Here is a 25,785-nt window from a genome sequence, read left to right as displayed (position 1 = left end):
CATTAATTGTTTAAAGTTATCTGAACTTACTTTATACCTATTGATTTGCTTATTGTCTGTTTACCCTTAAGAGCCAGACTTCTTCTGATTTGCTCACTGCTATATTCCTGGTGCTTGAAAGAGTGCCTAAAACATAGTAGGTACCTGCTAAATATTTATTTAATTTTTAAAAGTATATTTTCTGAATAAATACTCTTAATAATAATATTGACTAACATTTTCAATTTCTTTTTATGGCTTACAATAAATTTATATTATCTAAATTAACCCTTAAAAATATCTTGTATCATAGACACTACCATTATTACTTAATGTCCAGAGAAGAAACAAATCCCAAGAGGTAATTTGCCCAAGGTCAATTTGTTAGTATGGAATTGGCTCTTATACCCAATAGTTTCTAAAGGAATTATCTTTTTACATTCTCTGCTGTCTCTCTCCATCTCTGCTTTCCTTAATGTACAATTTGATAGGAAAAGGAGCATGACTGAGAAAATAGATTTTAGTGCAGATGTTAGAAGTGGGCAGTTTTGGGAAACAAAGACAGAGTTTATTTGATCTATGACATCCATTTACGCACATAGCCATTGAATGATTTTCCAGAATATGCCAGTGCAGGTGTTAATCTGCCCCAGAGAGGAACTTGTAAACCCACTCCAGCCCCGCAGCTTGCTTGAGGGTTTGTTTGTTTTTTGCTTTTTGTTTTTTGGCAAGAGCAAAAAAATACCTATATTTGGGAGACGCTGGCATGTGAACTGAATCACTCCACTAACTGATTAAATGCAAAGTTATACTAAATCACTCCACTCAAAGTGAGGTTGACTCTGAAGTGCTCCCAGAGGTAATTAGCAACTAGGCGCATCCAATCAACAGAAAAAACAATTTAGACTTGGGCAATAGTGGGTGGCAGGAAATCTGGAAGATCAGCATTAAACAAACCCTTTGGGTAACTCCATCTTACTCAGATTTTCTAAGTATTAAGAGCTATGGCTCAAACTTCAAGCACCATCTTGTAAAAATGATTATACCTAGGCAGTGCTCCTATGAAACAGAAACGGATTTACTTCCTATCCATCTTTCAAGTTCTGGTTCAGGTGCCACCTTCCCCAGGGAGCCTTCCCCAGGTTAGCCAGTGAGAAGAAATTTCTCTCTTCAACATACTTTATCCATACCCCGCTGCAAGCCCATTCTCTTGTCCTCTACGTTACAATGTCTGATGACATGCTGTGTTTGCCTTCTAGACTGTACCCTCGTTGCAGCCAGGATCTTTGCCTTATTCATCTGTGTCTTCCCCAACATCTAGCTCAAAGCCTAGAATGCAAATAGGTGCTAAAAGCCTCAATCTTCTCCTCAAAGTATCCCACATTAGCCTTTGTTCTAACTTGTCACATAAAACAAGCTCCTGGAAAGATACTACTTTTTCTTTAGAAATTCTCCTAATGTAGAACTCCTAAAAGGTAGCACTTTCCTGACAGGAAAAAGAAAGTAACACATTAAAGAATTTGCACTCATGTATATTCTAATTCACTTTTATAACTGAAACACCAATAGACAGACAAATCCTCCCAGCTACTCAACGCTAAAACATGGCCAGTCAGGGAGAAGTACAGTCCCAAACCATCAGAGCTTCTCTGAGTCCCATGCAAAGGAAAGCAAAATATTCCAGGATGATTTTTGAAACTCTGATTCTGGTACTCAATATATAGGATGTTTTTCAGCTTAGAGAAGACCTATGACAGTCTTACACATAGCCATTTATTCTCCCCACCCCCATCACCAATCCCTATTAAAATATGATTTGTTTCAGGTAAGAAGACAATAAAAATCTTCCTCATTCAAGCCTTTACACTCTACAAGGACAGCAGTGACAAAGGTAACCTTAAAAAGCTGAGTAGCCAGAAAATAAATCCTATCTGGCTTTGGAGCTGGTATGATAGGAGTGCTTCCAGTTAACTGGGCTTTCTACTTAAATTTATCAATATTAAGAGGCTAGCATTGAAATGAAGGTTTTCACTCCCTCAATACACATCAACTCAGAGCTGGCCTTAGGATGGTGAAACAGGAGAAGAAATAAAAATAAAGGAAGGAAAGAAGAATGAATTTGTTTTTTATACTTTATATTTTTCTCTTTTTTCTTTATTTTTAATTTATTTTATTGAAGTATGGTTGATTTACAATGTCGTCTTATTTTCTGATGCACAGCAAAGTGATTCAGTTATACATCTATATATATTATTTTTCATATTCTTTTCCATTATGGTTTATTACAGGATATTGAATATAGTTCCCTGTGCTACACAGGAGGACCTGATTGTTTATCCATACTATATATAATAGTTTTTTTTTTTTCATTTCCACAAGACAACCTGTCTCAGCCAGTGGGGAGATCCCCTTCCAGCTCATGGGAAAATGAGTGAGTGGCAGAGGGGAACAGAACAAGCCACAGTAGCAGGACAGCCAGGGTGATATATGTCACCTCAGGCTTCCATGTTTCCGTGTCTCTGTGGCTCTGGCTCTGGCTTAGCTCCCACCCAGGCAGCATCAGTTACACTTATTTTTCAAAGTACTTTCTCACACATTGTCATTTAATTCTTACAATCAACCCCATTTCCAGATGAGGAAACTGAGGCTGGAAGACATTAAGAGACATATCCACTGGTCCCCCTAAGTACTGCCTCAAGGTACTTCCATTTACTTACTGATAAAATGGAAGCATGATAATAATTACCTTATATGGTTGTAGTAAGGTAAAATAAATTAATACATAGAAAGTGCTAACCCCTAATCTTCTGCCCCCTCCCCAATCTTCTGCTTTTCCCACTATCCCAAGTTACCTCTGCAGGTTAAAATCGGACATTAAGGGACTTCCTGGTGGTGCAGTGGTTAACAATCCACCTGCCAATACAGGGGACACGGGTTCGAGCCCTGGTCCAGGAAGTTCCCACATGCCGCAGAGCAACTAAGCCCATGCACCAGAACTACTGAGCCCGCGTGCCACAACTACTGAAGCCCATGTGCCTAGAGCCCATGCACCTCAACAAAAGAAGCCACTGCAATGAGAAGGCCACGCACCGCAACAAAGAGTAGCCCCCACTCGCTGCAACTAGAGGAAGCCCGCATGCAGCAGTGAAGACCCAACGCAGCCAAAAATAAATAAATAAAATAAGTAAATTTTTTTTTAAATCTGACATTAATAACACACAAGACAGATGATACACATAGGAGAAGAAGACCAAAATTATACTCTATTACTTAAAAATGCATGGACTCACATTTAACAAGAGTTTGCCATGTACCAAATACAGTGTATTGTGTGTATTAATGTGTATTAATTTATTATGTGTATAAATTTATTTCATCCCACTACAACCATATATAGTAAGTACAATTACTACCCCATTTTATCAGTGAGTAAATAGAGGTACTGTGAGGTAGAGGGATTAAGTAGTTTGCTACTTACGATCATGTATTAAACTTGAAAGATAGGATTTCTTACCTTGCTCATATTAACTGAACTGTGGTGAAACGCTAAAATCTCTGAGCCTCTCTAGACCTGCACTGTCCAATATGGTAACCCCAAGCCACATATGGCAATTGAGCACTTGAAATGTGACTAGTGTGGTTGAGGAAATTAATTTTTAATTTTATTTAATTTGAATTAGTTTGAATTTAAATGAATATTCAATGAAATGGCAGTTTTCAAGACACTGGACATCAGTCAATGAAGAACAGTGACCCTCAAGAGATGGAAAACAAAAGAGATGAGCCCTACAATTACCCAAGTTTACCCCTCTGAGAGTTTCCAGGCTGTGCCATAGGGAAGAGAAATGCAAGCAAAGCCCAGCAGTCTTCACTCAAATTGAGGTGAAGAAGCTGAGAGTGTGGGGAGACCAAGGCACCTAGCTTTCAGAGGACAGCACACATGAGAGATAACGGCAGAGAGAAAAATATGGAACTCTCTCAGCTGACATAGAAGAACCACCCAAAAGGCAACAGTGCCTGGCATACACACAGGACCAAGAAGAGTACCTATTCTCACCACTCAAACTGGAAAACCCCATGATTCATGGGGCGCTGGGTGGAGTACACAGAAGGTCTTGCCTCAGTGATGGGAAATAATTAATTCTATTCTACATACTAGCACTAGCACTGCTCTGAGCCATCTAACAAATCTTAAGAGTAGGATCCATAACCTTCAAAAATTGTGAAGCACTACGCTGTACACCTGAAACTGATATAATATTGTACATCAAGTATACCTCAATTTAAAAAACAAACAGGATCCAAAAGGATCAAATTGTTCTTCAGTAATTTAACTGTGTCCTAAAACGAAACTCAGGAATATTTATAAGAATACAAAAATATCCAGAACCAAACAAGGCAAAATTCACAATGTCTGGCATTCAATCAAAAATTACCAAGTATACAAGGAAGCAGTAATGAAGAGAAAAGTTAGTCAATCAGAATCATCCTAGTGCTAATACAAATATTAGAATTAGTTGTCGGGGCTATTAAAACAGTTGTTATAATTGTACTCCATCTATTCAAAAAGTTAGATAAAGACACGGAAGATCTTTTAAAGAGTCAAACTGAACTTACAGAGATGAAATTACAATACATGACATAAAAAAAAAACAGAATGATACTAACAGCAGACAATACAGAAAAACAGTTCTTGAAGTCAAAGTAATAGAAACTATCAAAAATGATACATAGAGAGAAAAGAGAAGGCTCTAGAAGGAACACAGCTCTGCCAACACCTTGATTTTAGCCCTTTTTAAAGCCCATTTTTGACTTCTGATTTCCAAGCAAAGTGTTGAAGTTTCAGCCTGGTTGCTCTTTGCTGCTTATAGTAAAAGGTAAGAAGAAAAAGACAGATTGAGGGAAGAGCTGTTAAGCAAAAAGGAACCAGGACTGATTATATGCAGAATTCCCAGCCTACCCAGATTGGAAAAGACAATAAAATTAGGAGATTCACTGTCAGGAAAAGTCTGCTCTGGAAAAAAGCCAAGGGTGTGGTTGAACCACCTTTTGCTAGTGACTCTGAAGGACCAAAGGGTCAGAATATTCAATCACACAGAGGGTTCTTTGAAGAGATCATGGTTGTAATTCATGGATCCCCTCAGCCATCCCAGCAGAAGTCAGAAATAGAGATTAGATTATCTCGGAAAGATCTGTAAGTGAGCCTTTTGTCTAATGGACAGGAGACCCTCTGGGTTCTTGAGAATGTTATACCAGCAGGAACACTGCCAACTTGGACTGAAGGGGACAGAAAGAACATGAAATGAAAGAAGGCTGATCGACTCCCAAAATTCTATAAGCAAGAAACAGGTTGATAAAACTATTCAACTACAAACCTATGCTACTGTTCGTGAAAAAGAAGGATTCAGAGGAATGAGTCACAAGCCCAGAAGGCAGAGTCAAGGACCATAGAGAATGATCCTCAGGGCCCTGAAACCCAATGGAGTTTGCCCTGCTGGATTTCACATTTTCTTGAGCCTGGTGACCCCTTTCTTCTTTCCAATTTTCCCTTTTGAACAGGAACTTCTATAACTGGCATCCTATACCTGTCCCACTATTATATTTTGTAAGCAGATTACTTGTTTTCTAGTTTCACAGATCCATAGATAAAGAGTAATTTTGCTCCAAAATGGCAAATACTTAGAGTCCCACTCATACCTGATTTAGATTTTTAGAGAGTGAGATTTGGAATTTTTCAACTGATGAGTGGATGAGATTTCAGACTCTGAGCTGATGTTATAATTGGTTAAGACCTTTGGAGATATTGGAATGGGGTGAATGTATTTTGCATGTGGGGCAGACAAGAATCTTTGGGGGCCAGTGGGCAGACTCTGTGGTAAGCAGAATAATGGCTCCCCAAAAATGTCAATGTCCTAATTGCCAAAACCTATGAAATATGTTACCTTACATGGCAAATGGACTTTGCAGATGTGATTAAATTACAGATCCAGAGATGGAGAGACTATCCAGGTAAGGTAATCACAAGAGACCTTGAAAGGGAAAAACCTCCTCAAAGTCCCATAATAAAGTTACTCTTCCCAGCAAAGAAGCTGAAAATCTGTCCCTATTGTTGGAGAGATTTGGGATGGTAGACATCCCAAAAGCAGCTGCTAAAGCAGAGAACACACAAATTAGAAAGCAGACATCTAGCCCAGGGAATAAATAAATGAGTGAATGACCAGCATATAAAGTAGGCAACAAGCCTTTCCTAGAGCACATTGGACAGAGGAAATTTTAATTCAATTCAAAATGTTTACTTGTCACCTACTGTGTGTCATGCACAGTACTTGGCCCTAGAGATGTAGGGGTATTTAGACAGGAAGACTTCTGCTTTCATGAAGCTTACAGATGAGCCAGGCTTCCATAGCAACTCTGTCGACAAAGTGTCAGCAGCACTTCTCAAATCAAGAATGGGATGGCGAAATGTCTATTTAGGTCTTAGAGGGTGTGGAGAAAAGGGAACCCTCATACACTGTTGGTGGGAATGTAAATTGATACAGCCACTATGGAGAACAGTATGGAGGTTCCTTAAAAAACTAAAAATAGAACTACCATACGACCCAGCAATCCCACTACTGGACATATACCCTGAGAAAAACATAATTCAAAAAGAGTCATGTACCACAATGTTCATTGCAGCTCTATTGACAATAGCCAGGACATGGAATCAACCTAAGTGTCCATCGACAGATGAATGGATAAAGAAGATGTGGCACATATATACAGTGGCATATTATTCGGCCATAAAAATGAATGAAATTGAGTTATTTGTAGTGAGGTGGATGGACCTAGAGTCTGTCATACAGAGTGAAGTAAGTCAGAAAGAGAAAAACAAATACCTTATACTAACATATATATGGAATCTAAAAAAAAAAAAAAAAAACATGGTCATGAAGAACCTAGGGGCAAGACGGGAATAAAGATGCAGACCTACTAGAAAATGGACTTGAGGACACAGGGAGGGGGAAGGGTAAGCTGGGACAAAGTGAGAGAGTGGTAGTGTATATATGGACATATATACACTACCAAATGTAAAATAGATAGCTAGTGGGAAGCAGTCGCATAGCACAGGGAGATCAGCTCGGTGCTTTGTGACCAGCTAGAAGGGTGGGATAGGGAGGGTGGGAGGGAGGGAGACGCAAGAGGGAAGAGATATGGGGATATATGTATAACTGATTCACTTCGTTATAAAGCAGAAACTAACACACCATTGTAAAGCAATTATACTCCAATAAAAACGTTAAAAAAAAAAAAGAATGGAATGGCCTCTCAACAGTAACTGAAGAGACCTTGCACAATGCAAAGAGAAAACTAATCCTGTTTGTATTCTCTTAACCATGCCCAGTTTACTTACTTCACCAACTCCTTAGTAAGAGTAAGCGGAAATTAACATATCTGTAGTCTTGTTATATATTATTATACAGTAGTATCTGTAGATGTGCTGTATATTATTAAGAAGCTTTAAATTCTCTGCAGAGGAAATATATATATATATATCTCATCCCATAATGTTGGTTCAGTCATTCTAAAATAATCCTTTTGTTATCTTCACAAAAGGCTGGGTTAAAAGGAGCCTGCCAGGCATTTTCATAGAGGAGTATCTAGGCTGCCATATCTGATCAGATCACTCCCCTCCTTCAACTTATCAAAGGCCCCCACTGAGCTGAAAGTAAAGTAAGAAACTAACATGGCCTATGGGCAAGGGTAATATTTGTAATAGTTAACAAGTACATGGCCTCCCACCTATCAAAATAGACACTGGCCATAAAGCGTCAGTACACCCCAGCCTGTGGATATAAGCTAAATATCAATTCTGCCTTCTGGGCCCAGTGTGACCTAGCCCCTGCCTACCTCTCCAGCCACTCACCACCTTGCAGCCATGCCAAATGTCTTTCCATTTGTTTCTGCCTTAAGACCTTCCTACATACTATTTTCTCCGCCCAGAACGCTCTGAGCCGCCACCTCTCCCTACACAAGCTTTCTATTCATTTTTCACTTTTCTGCTGACATATCACTTTTTCAGGGTAGCCTTTTCCTGACCACCACTATCTCCCCACTCCCAATAAATCAGATCTCCCTGTATACTCTTATTTGGCAACCTATACACCCCGTTCATGCTAAGTATAGCCACTGGAAGTCAATAATTACTTGTGTAATGACTGTTTCTCTCACCACATTTATTTACTCTTACTAATAATCCTACTATTAGCATGTTGCCTGGTACACAATAGGAGTTCCATAATAACAGCTAATACTCACCAGGGATTTACTATGTTATCAGGCACTGTTTGAACCACTTGAATGGATTAGCTCCTCTAATCCTTGCACCTGCCCCATTAGGTACTATTATTTCAGATGAAGACAGGGCAGAGTCAGCCTAAGGAATCGCCCGAAGTCGCAAAGTCAGTAAGTGGTAGGGTTGGAATTTAATCCCAGGCAGTCAGGCTCCAGAGCCCAGGCTTTTAAGAGCTCACTGTACTGCCTTTAGGAGTGCTTGCTGAGTAATTTAATGAATTATAGTCAAGTTCACAGTGGGCAGAACCAAGGAAGCTGTACCCCTAAGAAAATGCAGCCATGAGACATCCTCTTCGTGCATGGTCCACCCACTAAATGAGAGCTCAAGATACAGGAACAGGAATGGACGTAGGTATAGGTAACGATAGGAATAACAGTAGAAGAAATATCCTGTAAAAGTAATGTGGCTGCCCATGGCTTTCAAGGACTTTCCAAATTCATTCCACTTTAGATCCCCACCAAAATCCCCCGGGAAATATGTCACTGCCAAGCCAAATCTTTCATCACCACGCCCCCGACTGCCCCCTCCCACGCCCTCAGAACACCCCCCAAATATCTAAACACCCTCGGCATTTCTGAACATTCCTCATGACGGTAACACAAGGGAAATAGCAGAGATGATCCTCCGACAAATACACACCAGAGGAACAGTCCCCAAACAGACCCTCCTCCCCAAGTTCTGCCCCCATGCAAAGGAGAAAAATGCCTTTACCTTTAAATAAAAATGCTTTGCTGGTATTGTGCAGTCCAGACACCTGAGTGACTCCAAGGGTGGTGTTCATGAGGTCGAGCTCAGTGATAATATCCATCTGAAGATGGGGATCCATCCCAAAGCCCACCACTGAAAAGGAACAAAGAGCCATCTTGGCTTAAAATGCTGACTTGCTTGCGGCAACATGGAACAGAAATGACACGAGGCCACAGGAGTGGCAGGGAATACAAGGAACCCAGTGATGAGTGCTTAGAGATGCTCTTTCCCTGGATGGAAAATGAAGGCAACTCTTTGCTCCATCACCCCCACTGATACTGTGGTTTTTTCATCCCTTCCCCATCTCCCATTCCCCATTACAGATTGATAATCCCTATGCAAAACCCTAGGGGCCAAATATATTTCAGAACTCAGACTGGACCATCTGTTGGAAAGCTAATATGGCCCATATACTACATCTTATGTAACACACTCAGCAAAGTCTGCATCAGTACCCCATAACCAAACACAATATTTGTAGAGCAAAAAGTCTGATATCGTCCTCTAATTGGTATAAATAAAGACTATAAATAGCCTCGTATCTGTTCAGGTCAAGTTTTGCCACCAAAGGAGTTCAGCTCAGGGTAGGTTTTGCTGTCAGGTGAGTTATGAAGAAACTTTGGGTTTCTGAGCTTTTTTAGAATTGGGAACTGTGGATACAGGATTGTGGCCCTGATCTACCTGCTTCAGAGACTGATACAGTAGTGAAATCTGACACCACCGTCACCAGGAAACACCTCCACAGAGCACTATTAATGTGGCAACAACACCTTCCATAAAGAGGAAGAAAATGAGAGGGATCCTGACCCTGAGGGATAAGGGTGGTGGAGGGACTGGCCAGGAGAGAGATCCTCAGAACAATGGATGTAGATTTCAAGGGGATTCCTGAAAAGTTCCACACCCTGACAACTCTTGCTGGAGAAACTTAGCACAGAGAAACAGGGCCCTGAGCCCCCCTTGCCTCATCTGAAAAAGGCAAATCCTTAAGCCTGTCTCTCATCCACAGGGTGTTCTGCAGAATGATTCAGTCCTGACTGCAAAGTGGCTTCCAATTATATCTATTAATAAGGCTAGCGATCAGTCCAAGGGACCATGTTTAAGCCATTCCTACAGGCTGTGCCTGTCTACACTTAGCATCTCAGTAGTACAATTCTGATTGCACAGTTGGAAATGTTTTAATCAGCAACAACTGTCAATGTTTGTCTGGTGGTAATGCAGTCGCTGAGGCAAGATTTGGAGAGCTTACACCCAATTTGTTCCAGAGAAACCGAGTGCATTTCATCAGGGCACCAAGCGCTGTGACAATCTCATCTGTCCTCCTGCTCTCACCCCTTTCCCCACAGATCTGGAGAAGGAAATGTACCCTCTCCTCACTCTTTTCCTGTTAGGAAACAGGGGCTGCTGCAGCAATCTAGGCTTCTGTCCACAGAAGGTGGCTCTGGGAAGGGTCTTTGGAGCCGAAGGTGGACAAAGGGTTAAATTAAAGGCACAGGCATAGAGCTGCCTTCTCAATTTTTGTCAGGCTTCCCCTCGTCCTCCGAAATGCAGCCAGATGCGAGACCAGTTTACCCAAAGACAACTCATTCATTCAGTCGTTTTTCAACAGATATGACTAAGTGCTTTCTATGTAACACACACACTGCATTGCGAGGCACTGGAGATGGCCTCCCTGGGCATGCATTCCTAGGGCAGCGGGTGAGGAGAGGGCAAAAAATAAACGAATACATAAATAAGATAATTTGAGATGGCAATAAATGCCACGAAGAAAATAAAACAGAGTTATGAAACAGAAAGCAGCTTGGGTGGAGGCTTAAAAAGGGTGGTAGAGGAAGGTTCCTCTGAGGAGACACCTGATGTCTATAGCGGCTGGCGATGGTGCAGTCATTCCGGAAGGGAAGATCTGGAGGGGAAAGCTTTCCAGGTTTAGAGAACAGAAAATGCAAATGCAAACCAGGAACAAACTTGGCGTGTAGAGGAAACAGTGAAAAGGCTAGTGTGGCCAGAGCAGAGTGAGCCCGGGGGGGAGTGGTAGAAAATGAGGCCCCAGAGTAGGCCCTGCCTTGTGAGCCGCAACAAGGAAAGGGACAGTATTCTAATTGCAATGGAGTATCACTGGAGGGCTTTAAGGTATGTGTTTAAGGGGAGGAAGAGTGGGATGTGCTCTGATTTACCTTATGATCTCACTTAAGGTTCCATCCTACCTGCCTGACACAGACTCCATTCATAAAGACTGATGACTGACCGAGTACCTACTCTGTGCAAAGAAGTACTGCGCTAACGGGCATCTATCAGCCCAGGTCACGGCACCATAAGCCCCTTGTTAAGACTGGCAATGTTTTTCTCCAAGTGAGCTCAGATACCCAGCAGTTCTATGATCACCTTGAAAAGGCAGGAAAGGAACTAATATTTCAGTTTGATCTATAGTGCTCTACACCTATATGGCAGAAATTAAATTAAGAGTGATCTCAGAGGACCTCCACACTAGTCTATCTCTGGCCAGGAATTTGAAATGTGGTTTGGGAAATGTGACCTTAGCTGGACACAAGAGGAAGGAAGCATCCCTGTAGCCTCAGTGTCTTGCACAAGGCTTCATATATGTCAGGCCCTGATTAATTTTTTTTTTTTTTTTTTGCGGTACGCGGGCCTCTCACTGTTGTGGCCTCTCCCGTTGCGGAGCACAGGCTCCGGACACCCAGGTTCAGCGGCCATGGCTCACGGGCCCAGCCGCTCCGCGGCATGTGGGATCTTCCCGGACCGGGTCACGAACCCATGTCCCCTGCATCGGCAGAAGGACTCTCAACCACTGCACCACCAGGGAAGCCCAGGACCTGATTAATTAATTGATGAGTGGATGTATGATCACTGCTTTGGGTGCAGTGATCTAAGGGCAATATGCATACCTGAGGAATACCACGAGAGGACAGGATGGCATTCGAGCCCAGGAAACTTTCTAAAAGGAATATGGTTGACTGAATTCTTGGCTTCAAATCTTTACCCCTGGATCTCCCTGGTGGCGCAGTGGTTAAGAATCCACCTGCCAGTGCAGGGGACAGGGGTTCCATCCCTGGTCCAGGAAGATCCCACATGCTGCAGAGTACATGCGCCACAACCCATGCGCCACAACCACTGAGCCTGCGCTCTAGAGCCCGTGAGTCACAACTACTGAGCCGGTGTGCCACAACTGCTGAAGCCCATGTGCCTAAAGCCCGTGCTCTGCACCAAGAGAAGCCACTGCAAAACACGCCCCTCAAGAGTAGTCCCCACTCAGGGCAACTAGAAAAAGACTGCTCGCAGCAATGAAGATCCAGTGCAGCCAAAAATAAATTAAAAAAAAAAATCTTTACCCCTCCCATAGCCACACCCTTTGCTATGTGGCTTTGCATGTCTTTCCACTAGAGTGGGAGTAAACCTCCCCATCCCTTGACTTTGAGCCCAGCCATGTAACTAGTTTGGGTCATTAGGATGTTAGCAATGTCACACAAGCAGAGGCTTGGATGTGCCTGTGTGGTGGGGCCTGTTCCCTTGTACCTCTGCATTACAGTGAGAAAAACATGGCCCTACTGGGCCACTGCTCCAAGGAGACTAAGACACACGGAGCAGACACCCTACCTGGGTTTGGAATGACTCCCAGCCACACCTGGCCCCAGTGAGCCAATACCAAACCAACCGACAGACGCATGCCCCGAAAGAAATGTTGCTTTGAGTTTAGGGTGGCTTGTTATACAATATTATCGTGGCAGTAAGTGACCAACGCGGGGACTAAAGACCCACAATAATGGTTATCCCTAAGTTGTTTGAATCTCCCAAACTTGGAGCCCTGCAACCGGACAAGCCTAAAAGGCACCCACACAGATTCTGTAGAACTGGCAGAACACCCCAATGGTGCCCTTGGATTCCCAGCTCCATGTGAGAACACCTCAATATGGAAAGTGTTGTGGAAACAACACTAAGCTAAGAGCCACTTTCAGTCCCGTCTCTTCTCCCTACTAAATTTGTGCCCTTGGAAAAATCATTTCACTTCTCCGAGCCTCATTTCCCTTAACTGTAAAATGGGGATAATACGCGCCTCCCAGCCTCGTGAGATTTCAGTGATAACTGTATGAACACTCCTAGCATATATCTGGTGCCCAGCTGGGGTCTGCTGCATCTGTCTTTCATAGGACCAGCTCTCCAGACCATTCCAGCTCCCTGGTCCTCAACTCCACTGGAATCATACGAAAGATACAGATGGCTCCCATTTTCCCAGCCCCTCCACATGCCCAGATGACATAGAAGGGCTTCTCACTCTGGCCGTGTTTTTTGTTTTTTTCTTTAATTTATTTTTTGGTTGCGTTGGGTCTTCGTTGCTGTGCGTGGGCTTTCCCTAGTTGCGGAGAGCGGGGGCTACTCTTCATTGCGGTGCGCGGGCTTCTCACTGCAGTGGCTTCTCTTGTTGCGGAGCATGGGCTCTAGGCACGTGGGCTTCGTTAGTTGTGGCTCGTGGGCTCTAGAGCGCAGGCTCAGTAGTTGTAGCGCACGGGCTTAGTTGCTCCGCAGCATGTGGGATCTTCCCGGACCAGAGATCAAACCCGTGTCCCCTGCATGCGCAGGCAGATTCTTAACCACTGCGCCACCAGGGAAGTCCCTGGCTGTGCTTTGTGAAATCTATATATTAAATCTATATTAACCCCTCTCCCTATACCCTGCAAGCGAAGGGGCTTCCCTGGCTTTAAGATAACTGTATTCCTCTAGTCATGAAAACATCCCATTAAAACAGAACAAGAGAAATCAATTAGGCTTCCAGAAACAGAACCGTACTCTTTTCTCTAAGTGGTCCCCTTCAAGATGAAAATACCTGGTGCCAATAGCTGGATGAGTAAAAGATAGCACTTTGCCCACTGCCTAAAAAATCAGAAAATCTATTAATAAGACAGCATTTGCATGGCTTCACCTGAACCTTATACAGTATGAAAGTGTTGGTTCCATAAAAATATTTTTTTTATTTTAATGTTTCTGCTTCTTATCCAAGCATGGAGCTCTTGCCCTTTCCAAGGAAACTCTATTGAAGTTTTCTACTTTGGCCATAACTGCTCTCAAATGGCTGAAGCTGGGTATTGGAATTAAGCAGGATAAAAAGCTTCTGGGGAAAAAAAAATATTTTTTAAAACCTGGAAGGCAGCATGTCAATGTCACAGAGGCACTTGAGGCCTGGCTCTGAGATTCAGAATCTCCACCCTAATCTCCCAGGACACCTGCTGCTGGCCACTCCTCAGTCTAGCCCAGAGAGTGTTGAGGCCCAAAGCCCACTCAATTCACCTTCAGGGTCCCAGGCCTAAGCTCCCAAGCAAATCCTCCTGGATGTGGCTCACTTCAAATCTAATCCAGCTCACTATGCATGATGGCAGCTGTTTTCCTCTGGCCCATGAAGGGGAATACGATGCTGGAGAGATGCTCCAAGACCTCATTTACCAGCAGGATTTCACAACCATTTGATCGGGTTTGGGCCTCTGGACTCCTACAAAGTTTCTTACCACCCCAAAAGCAACGTCCTTAAAGAACATGCTCTATGCCTGTTCCAAATCAGCCAATATTTCACATGATCACTGGAGGCTGGGGGCTTTTGTTCACAGCTCTATTATTCAATTCATAGTTAATGAACTGCCTGGGAGGTGCTTCTAAAAGAAAAGCTCTCCTTTCCAGCAGGCGGCAGCAAAAGGCATTCCCTCAGCCCCAGGGGCTCCCTCTAACCATTGCCCTGGCGACCGAACCACACTTGAAAGCCATGGGGCCAAACCACACTTGAAAGCCATGGGGGAGTAATCCGAACCACACTTGAAAGCCATGGGGGAGTAATCACTGAGTTTTCCATTATTCACACTTCCAGGTTACTGGAGAAAACTCGTGGACATAATGTATTATTACTGCTGTTACCGTAGCCTTCTAAATTTTCATTATTAGTGAGGTACCTGGAAATCTCAGATTTTTTTCACCCAGAAATAACCAGCACTGGAGAACAGGACCTATTCTTGACTCCACTCTCCTCTTTCAAACAAATTCTCTGAACAATGAGTAATTTAAGCAGCTTCCTGTGACACCTATCATTAGATCTTTTCATATGTAACTGCTGCTGCACTGCAGTGCTGCTTTAATTAAAATGTGCCTGATACCATCTGTTCATTTCCATTAAAAGGCAGTGATATTGGAGCAGCTCACTCAGCGAAGCACGTGTTTATTTCATCTTGGACTGTTAACAGCCCAGACAGCAATTGTCCCACTTGACAAATAAACTTTCCGAGTGGCTGTTTGGATCCTGATAAACTAATTGAGAGCTAGGCTTAGCTACCTCAGAGGATGTATGTGTGATGCTCGTATGATGGTTCCCGGCCAAAACCAAAGAAGAAAATTGCTCATCAGACCACCTCAAGCCGCAAGAAATTGTAAGTGAAAGAAGTGAGATATAATTCCCCCCTGTCTTTCTCATTCTTCTGATAATTTCTGTAGGAGAAATAGGTAGCCTCTGGTGTTCAAAGAGTACCAAGTGGCATGGAAAACTCAAGCTCCCTAAGCAACTGCCACAACCAATGGGCAGATCCTTCCATGCTTCCTTGACTTTGGACAAGCTGTGCCCTCTGCCTGGAATGCTTTCCCTACTCTGTGCACCTGGAAAACTCCCTACAAAGCCTTCCAGACACAACTTTCAAATGTCACCTCCCGATTAAAGCCTTCCCTGACTACCGACCACCCCTCCCCAGAATTCACTCCTACCTCCCCTCCTCTGTTTCCTCAATACAAACTCCTGTACTCCCACCTCGCTTCCCCCCACCCCCATCAAGCTGTACAATAAAACTGCTTTTCAGTTTCTATCTAGATTCTCAGCTAAGCTGTAAGTTTCTGGAAGTCAAGCAAGCCGGTTCCTCTTTATATAAGCAATCCTGGCACCCAGCAAGACACTCAACTCTTCTCTGAATGAATGGATACAGGAGTGAATCTTCCCTGCAAGAGAATGTTTACAAGTTTTAAAGGGGCTTGATGTGGGGAAGGGGAAAAGACAGTGTCGTTAAAGATCTCCAAAAGCAACGTGCCCTGGAGACACAGTCCACTTCTGGGGGAAGCACTTTTTGCCGACTTTTCAAAAGAGTAATGATAACAAAGGACGTTAAGTATATTTGTTTGTGATGTGCACTTGAGACCTGAAATGCCCGATGCTGCCCTCTCCCCCACCTAGTTTCTCTCTCTTCGGTTCCAATTCTCTGCACGCAGGGCTGCTAGCCCAGGCTCTGCACTAGCCTCGCCTGCCCTGATCTTCCGGGGGCGCGTTTTTTTCCAGTGTGTTCTCGGTTTTTAAAAGACTAACCCATCTAGATGGGCCGGCACTCAAGAAGCACCTATTCTAGGCTGGACCGAGTCTTGGCACCTCGGCAGCCTGGGGAGCTCGGATGGAGATAGGAAAGGGATGGGGATGCCTTTTGTCCGCGGAGAAGTCCACACCCGCCGCTCTTTCATTAAGCAAAGGAAAAGCTGCTTCCCGCTCAGTCCTGGGGAAAATGGAAAGGGCCAGCGGAGGGAACTTTTGAGCGGACCAAGGCCGGGCATCCCTTCCCAGCCCTCTACAGATAAACTCTGCATGGGAAGGAGGCTATGCCTCTAGAGAAGGGAAATGAGAGTGATAAAAGAGAAAAAGAGAAAAGCAGAGGGAATGACTACACACCGATTCTGGGGTGCGAAGTCGGCCGCGCGTGGCGAGGATGGCTAGCGTAGGGATGAAACCTCGCGACGCCCCACCCCACCCCTGGGGGGAGGGTCCTATTTTTGCTAATTTCCTCCTCCATCCCACCCCACCCCCACCTTTCCAAATCTACTACTAGTCCCCTGGAGAAGGCGGCTGAGAGAGGGTCTCCAAACCCCAGGGGACATGGGGGCTGGGGGCGAGTAGAAGCTTTAGGAAGGAGGCGCGCTTAGAGTCCTCACAACTGCGTCTCTGGAGGCAGAAAGAAGTGGGGACTTCAGAAAATGACGCCAATTATCCTTGCCTCCCCTTTACAACCCCCAACGTGCAGTTATAGCACGGGAAAACTAGTGCGAGCTTGAGAGAATCTCCCCGGGATTGCTCCCACAGTTCCAATTCCCCCCAGTTTGTCCTGCCCTCTGGGGGAGGGGGGGATAGGGGTGGCAAGAGAGACCACTCCTGGAGTTCTCCTGGGGAAGAATCAGGAGGGGACGAGAAAGAGATCGCGGAATCCCAGGATCGCCCGCAGCCCTCACCCCGCGCCGCGCCCTCCCGGCCCTCGCAGCGCCCGCCGGCCGGAAGCGCTCCGTCTGCGGCCCGGCGGGACGCAAGGACAGCGGTTTCCACCGCACCTGTCAAGTTCACGGGTGTGGGGCTCGCGGACCCGCCCTACTGTGGGTTTCGACCCGGAAGCCGGTTACTAGCAGCAGGAGGGTGCGCCCGAATGGCCGCGCCCCTCACTCCTGCGTCCGCCAGGCCGTGTCCTCCGGGAAGGGGGCACTCCTCGGGGGGCATCTTCCAGCCTGTGAGTCCCACTTTTCACCCTTTCACCTGGACCGGGGCAGAGAGGTTCGAGGGACCCATCCACGCCCTTCCCCGGACCAGTGCAGAGCTCAGCTCCAGCTCTCCTCACGCCTAGGTGGGCGCCGGGCACAGCGGCGCGGCTCCCCCCTATCCCTGGATCCCTCCGACAGCCACAGCCGTGCTTACCTGTCCTGGCGGTGCACACACAAAACCACACAATTAAGATCACATCCTTCGGCATCGCTCCCAAGGGTCCCCGCCGAGCCGGGCGCGCGGAAGCCAGGAGGAAACAAATGCGCCTCGATTCCGAGGCGCGCCGGGCTCGCAGCCGCCAAACTTGCTAGCGGGCGGCGGGGGAGGTGGCTCGGCGGCGCCGGGTGCTGCGCTCTGGGATCGCGCCCAGGAAGGCGGCCCCGGCCGCCCCGCCCCCAGCCCGTCCCCCAGAGCGGGCGGCGGCACCCTGCTCGGACCCCGGCCCCCGCTGCGGCTGCGCTCTCCTCGGAGCTGGAGCGGGAGCGCGGGGCTCGGCCACTCCGGCAGGTTGCGCTCGGCGCTGGGAGCGGTTTCCCCTCCGCTGCGAAGACCCGGGCGGACGGCGCAGCAGCCGCTACCACTCAGAGCACCGGAGCTGGAGTCCCAGGACCCGCGGGCAAAAGGGAGGAGCTGGAGGCGGAAGCACCCCTTCGGCTTCACGCCCTCCAGCCCAGACGAGCCGGCCTCGCCACCACCGCTGTCTCTGCCTCCGCGCCGTGCTGGAGACTGCAGAAGTTGCCCTAGTTCATCTTGGTCGAGACTAAGAACCGCGGAGCCCCCGCGGGTGGGTTTTTTAACAGGGGGAATCCCGACCCAGGTGGCGCCAAAGAGCGCGCCCAGCCCCTCCCCGGAAAACAATTACTCGGGATTTGCTTAGGCAACTGGTTGGCGAGGGGCGAGTAGGGCCCTGAGGGGAATGATGGCAGAGTCGCGGCTCGCCACCTGCATCTTCTGTCCCCTCTCCCGCCCTCTGACTGGGTACACGCTTTGGAGATTCAGGGAGAGGACGCTGAGGCAGGGGGCCCAGTAAAAGGGTCGCTGAGCCCGAGCGAGCTACGGTGGGGTTTGGGGAGTCTACTTGCAAGCCTTCCGGTTCCGCAGGTCAGATGCTGCCACTTAGGGGAAATTCCTAACCTTTTTTTTTTTTTCTTGAATGACTTTCTCGATGGTTTTGTCAAAAGCCATCATAGTCACTTTTATGCCTGTCCCGCAGTCCCTCTGGGACCCTCCCGAGGACCATTCCACGGAGAGAAAAGCTGGGCTTTGTTTTAGGAGTGTGGGAAAGAAGTCAAGTCCTCCTCCTTCTATGTGACCCCCTTCTGGAACCGAGCCTTCCCTAGAAATAGCTCCCAGGTTTGTCACACTTCCATCCAGGAATGTTATTTATAACTAGGATGCAGAGTCGTGAAATCAGACATGACAGGACCTTTGATTTGTACCAAATGAGCCCCACGTGATTTAAAACTCCTCAGCTTGCTCGCACTGGTCCCCTCTCCGAGTCCATCCCACACCTCTGATACTGGCAACAGGGATCCCAGAGAAGGAAAGGGAAACTTCTCTGAACACAACCCTCCCTCATTTCCCAGGAGACAATTCCAACGTTCCAGAATCCTCTTCACTAATAAGGATCTGCCCTTCTCACCTCTCGTGCCCCCTCTCACTCCCTGTACTCCTAACCCCTACATCGCTATGATCCCAGGATCCACCACTGAAGGTCACCAAACTTGCAACACAGTTTATTAAGAGAAGGTGTTTTTTTTTTTTTGATTTTTGTTTTTCCGGTACGCGGGCTTCTCACTGCTGTGGCCTCTCCCGCTGCGATGCACAGGCTCCGGACGCGCAGGCTCAGCGGCCATGGCTCACGGGCCCAGCCGCTCCGCGGCATGCGGGATCCTCCCGGACCCGGGCACGAACCCGTGTCCCCCGTATCGGCAGGCAGACTCCCAACCACTGCGCCACCAGGGAAGCCCTTAAGAGAAGGTTTTATCTGCATACTCTTCTGATCTCTGCCCTTTTTTTCTAGATATTTCTGTATGCAAGCCACTGTCCCACTAGGCGCTTTGCATTGTGGTCCCTTAGCAGATGAAAAAGGAAATGAACAAGAGATAAATTCCAGCTCCTACCAGCTGAAGTAGAAGAAGGGAAGCCAACAAAGTAGTGTACTGCCACTCCAAAGTTGAGTTGAAGGATTGAGGTAAACTGACGTCAAGGCTGAACTGATTCTCCATCTCTTCTGGGATCAACTCCAGCCCAGAGGGGATCTGTCTGCCTTGACTCTCTCTGTGTGTTTTCATTACAGAGTCAGGACTTTTTCCTTCTACCTGGAGCATGTTACATTTAAAGCTAACGTTAAAATCACACATCTTTCAGAAAATTGGATTCCCCAAGTTTAGTTGAGCCTAATGAACGAGAACTCCCCTACACCATGTTGTGTTGTGAGACCCATGCCCCCTGTCTCTCCACGGATTTTAAATACATCTCAGCAGGAGCAGCCCTTCGTGGCTTTGAACTGTTGTTTTAAAGGCCCTTTTATTGATCTCAGAAATCCTAGAAGTCACAGTGACCCCAACAAAGGGAAAAGGTAGTCTGAGTCAGACCTTTAGAGCTTTCTCTCTGTTAAAGCTTCTGTGTAATTAGTTGGTCCTGTGGGATGGAGCTTTTAGCATGTTCCATTAAAAAATAAAGCAAGGCATATGTTCTGTCAAAGCTTTGCAGCATCACATCCATTAGCAGTAACAAGTGTTAATCTTAACAAGGTCATAAATCTTCCTAGATAACTAAGTACTTCAATCTCCTCTTATAAATGCATTTGAGTAGGGATTTGGAGTGTGTAGCCTAAGGTAACCTTTACAGAATTCGTCTATCAAATTTCTGTGGTGTCAATTAAGGGACCACGTGGCTGTGATGTTGGGATATTGCAATGGGATCCATGCTCAGTGAAAGCAGTGATGAGGCTTGGTTTACCCAATACCATATCCCAAGTCCACCCTGCCCTTCTGAATGGCCTCCCTCCATGGTCTCTCCAGGAACCAGAGGCTTCCTTTGATCATCCCTCTGCCTCTTCTTCCTGACCCCTAAATATTGGGGAGACTCAGGGCTCAGTCCCCAGTCCTCTTCTCTTCCAGCCACACTTACTCCTGTGTGTTGCCATCCAGCCTCCTGGCTTTAACTACTATCTACACATGGATAATTCTCACATGCGTATCTCCAGTCCCCACCTCTCCTTTGAACCCCAGGCTTACATACCCAACTACCTATCAGGTGCCGTAATTGTAATATGGCCACATCATCAAAATTAAAAATATTTGTGCTTCAGAGGACATCATGACGGGTGAAAAGACAACCCACAGAAATGGGAAACAAATTTTCAAGTCCTATATCTGACTGAAACTTGTATCTATTAAAAATTATAACTCAATAGTAAAAGACAAGTAACCCAGTTTTGAAATGGGCAAAGAATCTGAAGAGACGTTTCTCCAAAGAAGATATACAATCAGCCAGAAAACACATGAGAAGATGCTCAGCATCATTAGCCAGCTGGGAAACGCAGATCGAAACCACAATGAGGTGTCACTTCACACCCACTCGGATGGCTAAAATCACAAAGCCAGATCATAAATGTTGACAAGGAAGTGGAGAAATTAGAACCTTCATATACTGCTGGTCGGCGAGAATGTAAAATTGTTCTTTGAACACTTAAACGTAAAGCTACCATGTGACCCAGCAATTCTACCCCTGGGTACATACACAAGAACTGACAACATATGGCCACACACTAAGTTGTACACAAATGTTCATAACAGCATTGTTCATAATAGCCAAAAAGTAGAAGCAGCCCAAATGCCCATCAGCTGATGAGTGGATAAGTAAAATGCAGTATATTTATATAATGGAATATTATTCAGCAATAAAGAGGAATGAAGTACTGATACATGCTACAATAGGGATGAATCTTGAAAATATTACGCTAAGTGAAAGAAGCCGTCACAAAGAACCACATGTCACATTATTCCATTGATATAAAATGTCCAGAATAGGCAAATCCATAGAGACAGGAAGTAGATTCTTGGTTGCCTAAGGCAGGGGGAAGGGGAAGGAAGGCTTGGCAGGTGCCAGCTAAGGAACGCAGGGTTTATTTGGGAGGAAATGAAAATGTCCTAAAACTGATTGTGGTGATGGACGCAAAACTCTCACAGATATTCACACTATTCTAAAAGCCGTTGACCTGTACACTTTAAATGGGTGAGTTGTATAATATGTGAATTGTATATCAATAAACCTGGTTTTTAAAAACTTTGTTAATGATCATGAAAAAAACTGTAATATGGCCAAATGAGGACCTTTGATTCCCCCCCCCCCCAAACTCCCTTCCTGCTGCCTTCTAAGGAGATGGCACCAGCCTTCATCAGGTATTCCAACCAAATGACGTGGGGTCATCCTTGACTTGCTTTCCCTTAGACCTAAAGAAAAATCCCAAATCAACTACTTCTCACCACCCTTCACTACTCCCACCTTCCTCCAATCCATGACTACCCCTTCCCTCGGCTACTGCCCTAGACTCTCAATCATTCTCTCAGCCTCCCCTCTTGCCCCTGACAATTCAGCCATCCTCCAGCAGGCATAGTCTGCTTTTTAAAACATGTATCAGATCACGTTCCCTTGCTCAAAACTCCCCTGCATTTTTCCATCATATCTTGAAGAAATCCAAACATGTTACCAGGTCTCTGCCCACCTTCCCAGCTCTCTCTCCCTCTCCCCTTCATTCACTCCAGCATCTTGCTATTCCTCAAACATTCCAAGTTCACACCCTCCTCATGGTCTTTGTATGTGCTGCTTCCTCTGCCTGGAACATTCTTTCCATAAATCTTTGTGTGGTTCACTTTTTACCTGACTTACATCTCTGCTCAGATGTCAACTCCTCGGGGAGACCTGCCTAAAGAAGCTTCTCGCTTCACGCCCACGGCTCTCTGTCTCCTAACCCTGCTTCATTTTTTTATAGTGCTTATTACTATCTGAAATATCAATTGATTTGTTGACATTTATTCTGTCTCCCCCCAGAGAATGCCACAAGAGTAGGATTTTCGTCTTCCTCGTTCGCCGCCGTATCTCTGTACCTAGAACAGTGCCTGGCACATTTTAGGAGCTCAATAAACCTTTGCTGAATGAATCAACGGATGTTCTCCCAGGAAGCAGCATAGAGAACTGACATTTCTCATTGACCATCACCAAGGCAACAGTAAGACTGCCATGTCCCACTGACCCTCAGAGCTGCTCCACTGCTGACTCTATGTAGGGCAGCGGATTCCACAGAGGAAGAATGAGGAAGACTCCTTCTTAGTATCCAAGGCTGAGAAACTCTCCATCTCATATACTGCCCTCCAGTCCCCCTCCATAAGTCACTCTCCTTTGTCCAAACAGCCTTCCAACTACCTTCATATTTATGGGTGCACATTTCCTTGTAGAACTGGAGAGTAGAGGATAGTGCTGTTATGGATAGGATTGTGTCCCCTCGAAAAGATATGTTGAAGTCCTAATTCCCAGTGCCTATGAATGTGACCTTATTTGGAAATTGAGTCTTTACAGACATCATCAGGTGACGATGAGGTCATTAGTGGGCCCTAATTCAGTGTGACTGGTGTCCTTATAGGAAGAGGAAAATGCCATGTGAAGACAGAGACGTAACAGATGTCAGCATGTGACAGGCAGACACTGAAGGGCTGCGAGCCAGAGAGTGCCTGGGGCCACCAGAAGCTGGAAGAGGCAGGGAAGGATCCTCCCCCTAGAGGCTTTGGAGAGAGCATGGACCTGCTAACACCTTGATTTCAGGCTTCTAACCTCCAGAGCTGAGAGAGACCAAATGTCTGTTGTTTTTAAGCCTTCCGATTTACAGTGCTTTGTAGCAGCCTTAGGAAACTAACACAAGTGCCAATTTGCTGACAGAGCCCAGGGAAGTGCAAAACCTCCTAAGTTTCCTTCACAAACCCAGCAAGCCCCAAACTCTCTAGAACTATGCACGCCTGGACCTGGGTGGGTACTTTCATTTCCTGAAATGCACGTGCAATCGTAAAGAGGGGTAGAGTGAATATATTCACGCCCATACCTCTGTTTCAATATGAATATAAGAATTCTACACACAAAACAATGCATTCCCTACTCCAATTACTACAATCAATTTCAATGACATCCAGATTAGAGGGACCCATATTTTGTGAAGATAACTACTGGCCTTCTGTCTTGCAGCTTCAAACGCATTTCAGAACAAAACTAGGTGTAAGTCCGCAGGAAGACATAGAAAAATCTGTACATAGACATATAGATAAAGGCATCTCATAATTCTTTCGGATGAAACTCTCCTAATCCATAAAATCAATAATCTGAGTTTTGAGTTTCTGAGGATAAGGACCAAGGTGTACACAATATCCAGGTTTTCAGTGTTATATAAGTACATGTCCATTCCTATAACCAGGGGAGAGCAGAAACCCTATCCTCTAACAGGCCCTAGAGGCAGACCTTGCCCCAACACTAACCAGCATGATAATGGCTCCATTTATTAAGTGTAACTAGGTGTGGGTTACTGAGCCAAGTGCTTTCTATGGATTTATTCCTCAAAGCAGCCCAATTACGTAGGTGGGATTATTATACCCATTTTACAGATATGGAAACTGAGCCATTTGTCAAACATATGCCCGAGCAAAGCTTCAAACCCAGACAGTAGGACTGCAGAAGCTGTGTACTTCACAGTTGAGCTATACCGCTTCTCCTGGGCTAAAGCCTGTGATTCAGTCTCCTTGTTGAGGTCTTGTGGGAGACTAATAATACATAGCAGCCCTATTTCCGGCATGAGTTCTGACCAACTGAGAAATAAAAGAGTTAACAGGAGGCCAAACATGGCCTTTATGAATACAGAGACAGTGTTGCGAGAGCACAGCCTCGTGTGAAAGCCAGAATGGACTGGCCATCTGCCCTCCCTCCAGGCTGGACCTTGACACAGCCATGTGCTCTCACTGATCAGGGTGGAGGGAGAAAGTGAAAGAGAGCTCATTGAGAAATGAGGACCAGTGGCCATCCGCCTCCTCTATAAAAGTGGAGAGAGTAGGGAGTGTAGTAAAGGGCCAGGAGGGTCTAAGGAAAATCCCTCACATGGAAACCAAAATGATCCTCTTGATCAACTCTCAAACTTTCCTCCATAAAGCCTCCTTCTATTGTCCCGTGGCCCTGGGCTGCCCACAAAGTGCTCACCCAGCCTTCTTTTCCAGGGCTGAAAATGGTCCTTTATTCCCGGTAGAAGGCCCATGTACTCAACAGTGTTACCATCACTCTGCAGGAAAATTAGGAGGAAGGCATCCTTTTGTACTTACACTGAATTAGGGAAGATGGAGCATGCCTCACTAAAGTACCACATCAATGAGCCGGCCTGTTGACACAAAGCAATGGATATCTACTGGAGGAAATTCAGGCCGTGGGATACTATAATGGGAGAGGTATTTTTGAACAGGGATAGCCTGCTCTAGGTACTTTAGGCAACAAGCTATCACATCAGTTCTTGAGACTGGCTCTGCCCATCTACAATACATAAAACAGAAATGGTCATTTCCAACGCTTTTAAGACTGCTTTCCAGAGTCACAGGCCATGAAAATTCTCCTCGCCAACAAAGTAACATTAAACTCTCCCACATCTCCCAGCGGTTCCTTGGGTCTCCTTCCAGTCAGCCCAGTTCATTTTATTACCTATATCAGTAAGGATTCTATCTGCCTTCACATAACAGGAAAAACTCCCAAGTAATAACTTACATAAGAGATGTGTAAGACTCTCTCAGGCAAAAAAAAAATATCCTAGAGTTGAATGAACCAGGTTTAATTTAGTGGCTCTATGAAGTCCACAGGGAGCCAGGCTCTTCCCAGATCTCTGCTCCATCATTCCTAGAATGTAGTTCTTGTCCTCATGGCTCAGTATGGCTACTGGTACTCCAGCCATTAGATCCACATTCCAGACAGCAAATATGGAAGAGAATGAGAAGGAGAAGGGTATGCCTAGGAGCCCCATGTATCATTTCCACTCAAACTTCGGCAGAACCTAGGCACGTGGTCACTCCCTATGTATCTGTTAGCTACTGCAGCATAACAAACACCACTAAATTTCAGTGGCATCCAACACTAAGCATTTACTCCCACACATCTGCAG

General features: G+C 45.6%; 1 protein-coding gene across 3 annotated transcripts in view; it reads right to left on the bottom strand.

The window, feature by feature from the left end:
• NELL1 (neural EGFL like 1) overlaps positions 1-17,811 on the bottom strand; it is an 844,123-nt gene extending 826,312 nt beyond the window's left edge. For all 3 annotated transcript variants that reach the window (XM_024764657.1, XM_024764658.1, XM_024764659.1), the window contains exons 1-2: positions 17,757-17,811; positions 9,026-9,154 (exon numbers count right to left, since the gene is read on the bottom strand). In XM_024764657.1, coding sequence (XP_024620425.1) covers positions 9,026-9,154; positions 17,757-17,811 — 184 coding nt within the window. The remainder of the gene's footprint in view (positions 1-9,025; positions 9,155-17,756) is intronic.
• Positions 17,812-25,785: the final 7,974 nt, after the last annotated feature.

Source organism: Neophocaena asiaeorientalis, unplaced genomic scaffold (genome assembly GCF_003031525.2).
Source record: "Neophocaena asiaeorientalis asiaeorientalis breed wild unplaced genomic scaffold, Neophocaena_asiaeorientalis_V1.1 scaffold230, whole genome shotgun sequence".
Taxonomy (NCBI): Eukaryota; Metazoa; Chordata; class Mammalia; order Artiodactyla; family Phocoenidae; genus Neophocaena; species Neophocaena asiaeorientalis.
Note: the sequence above shows the minus strand (reverse complement) of the source record. Positions and strands in the feature narration are given on the sequence as shown.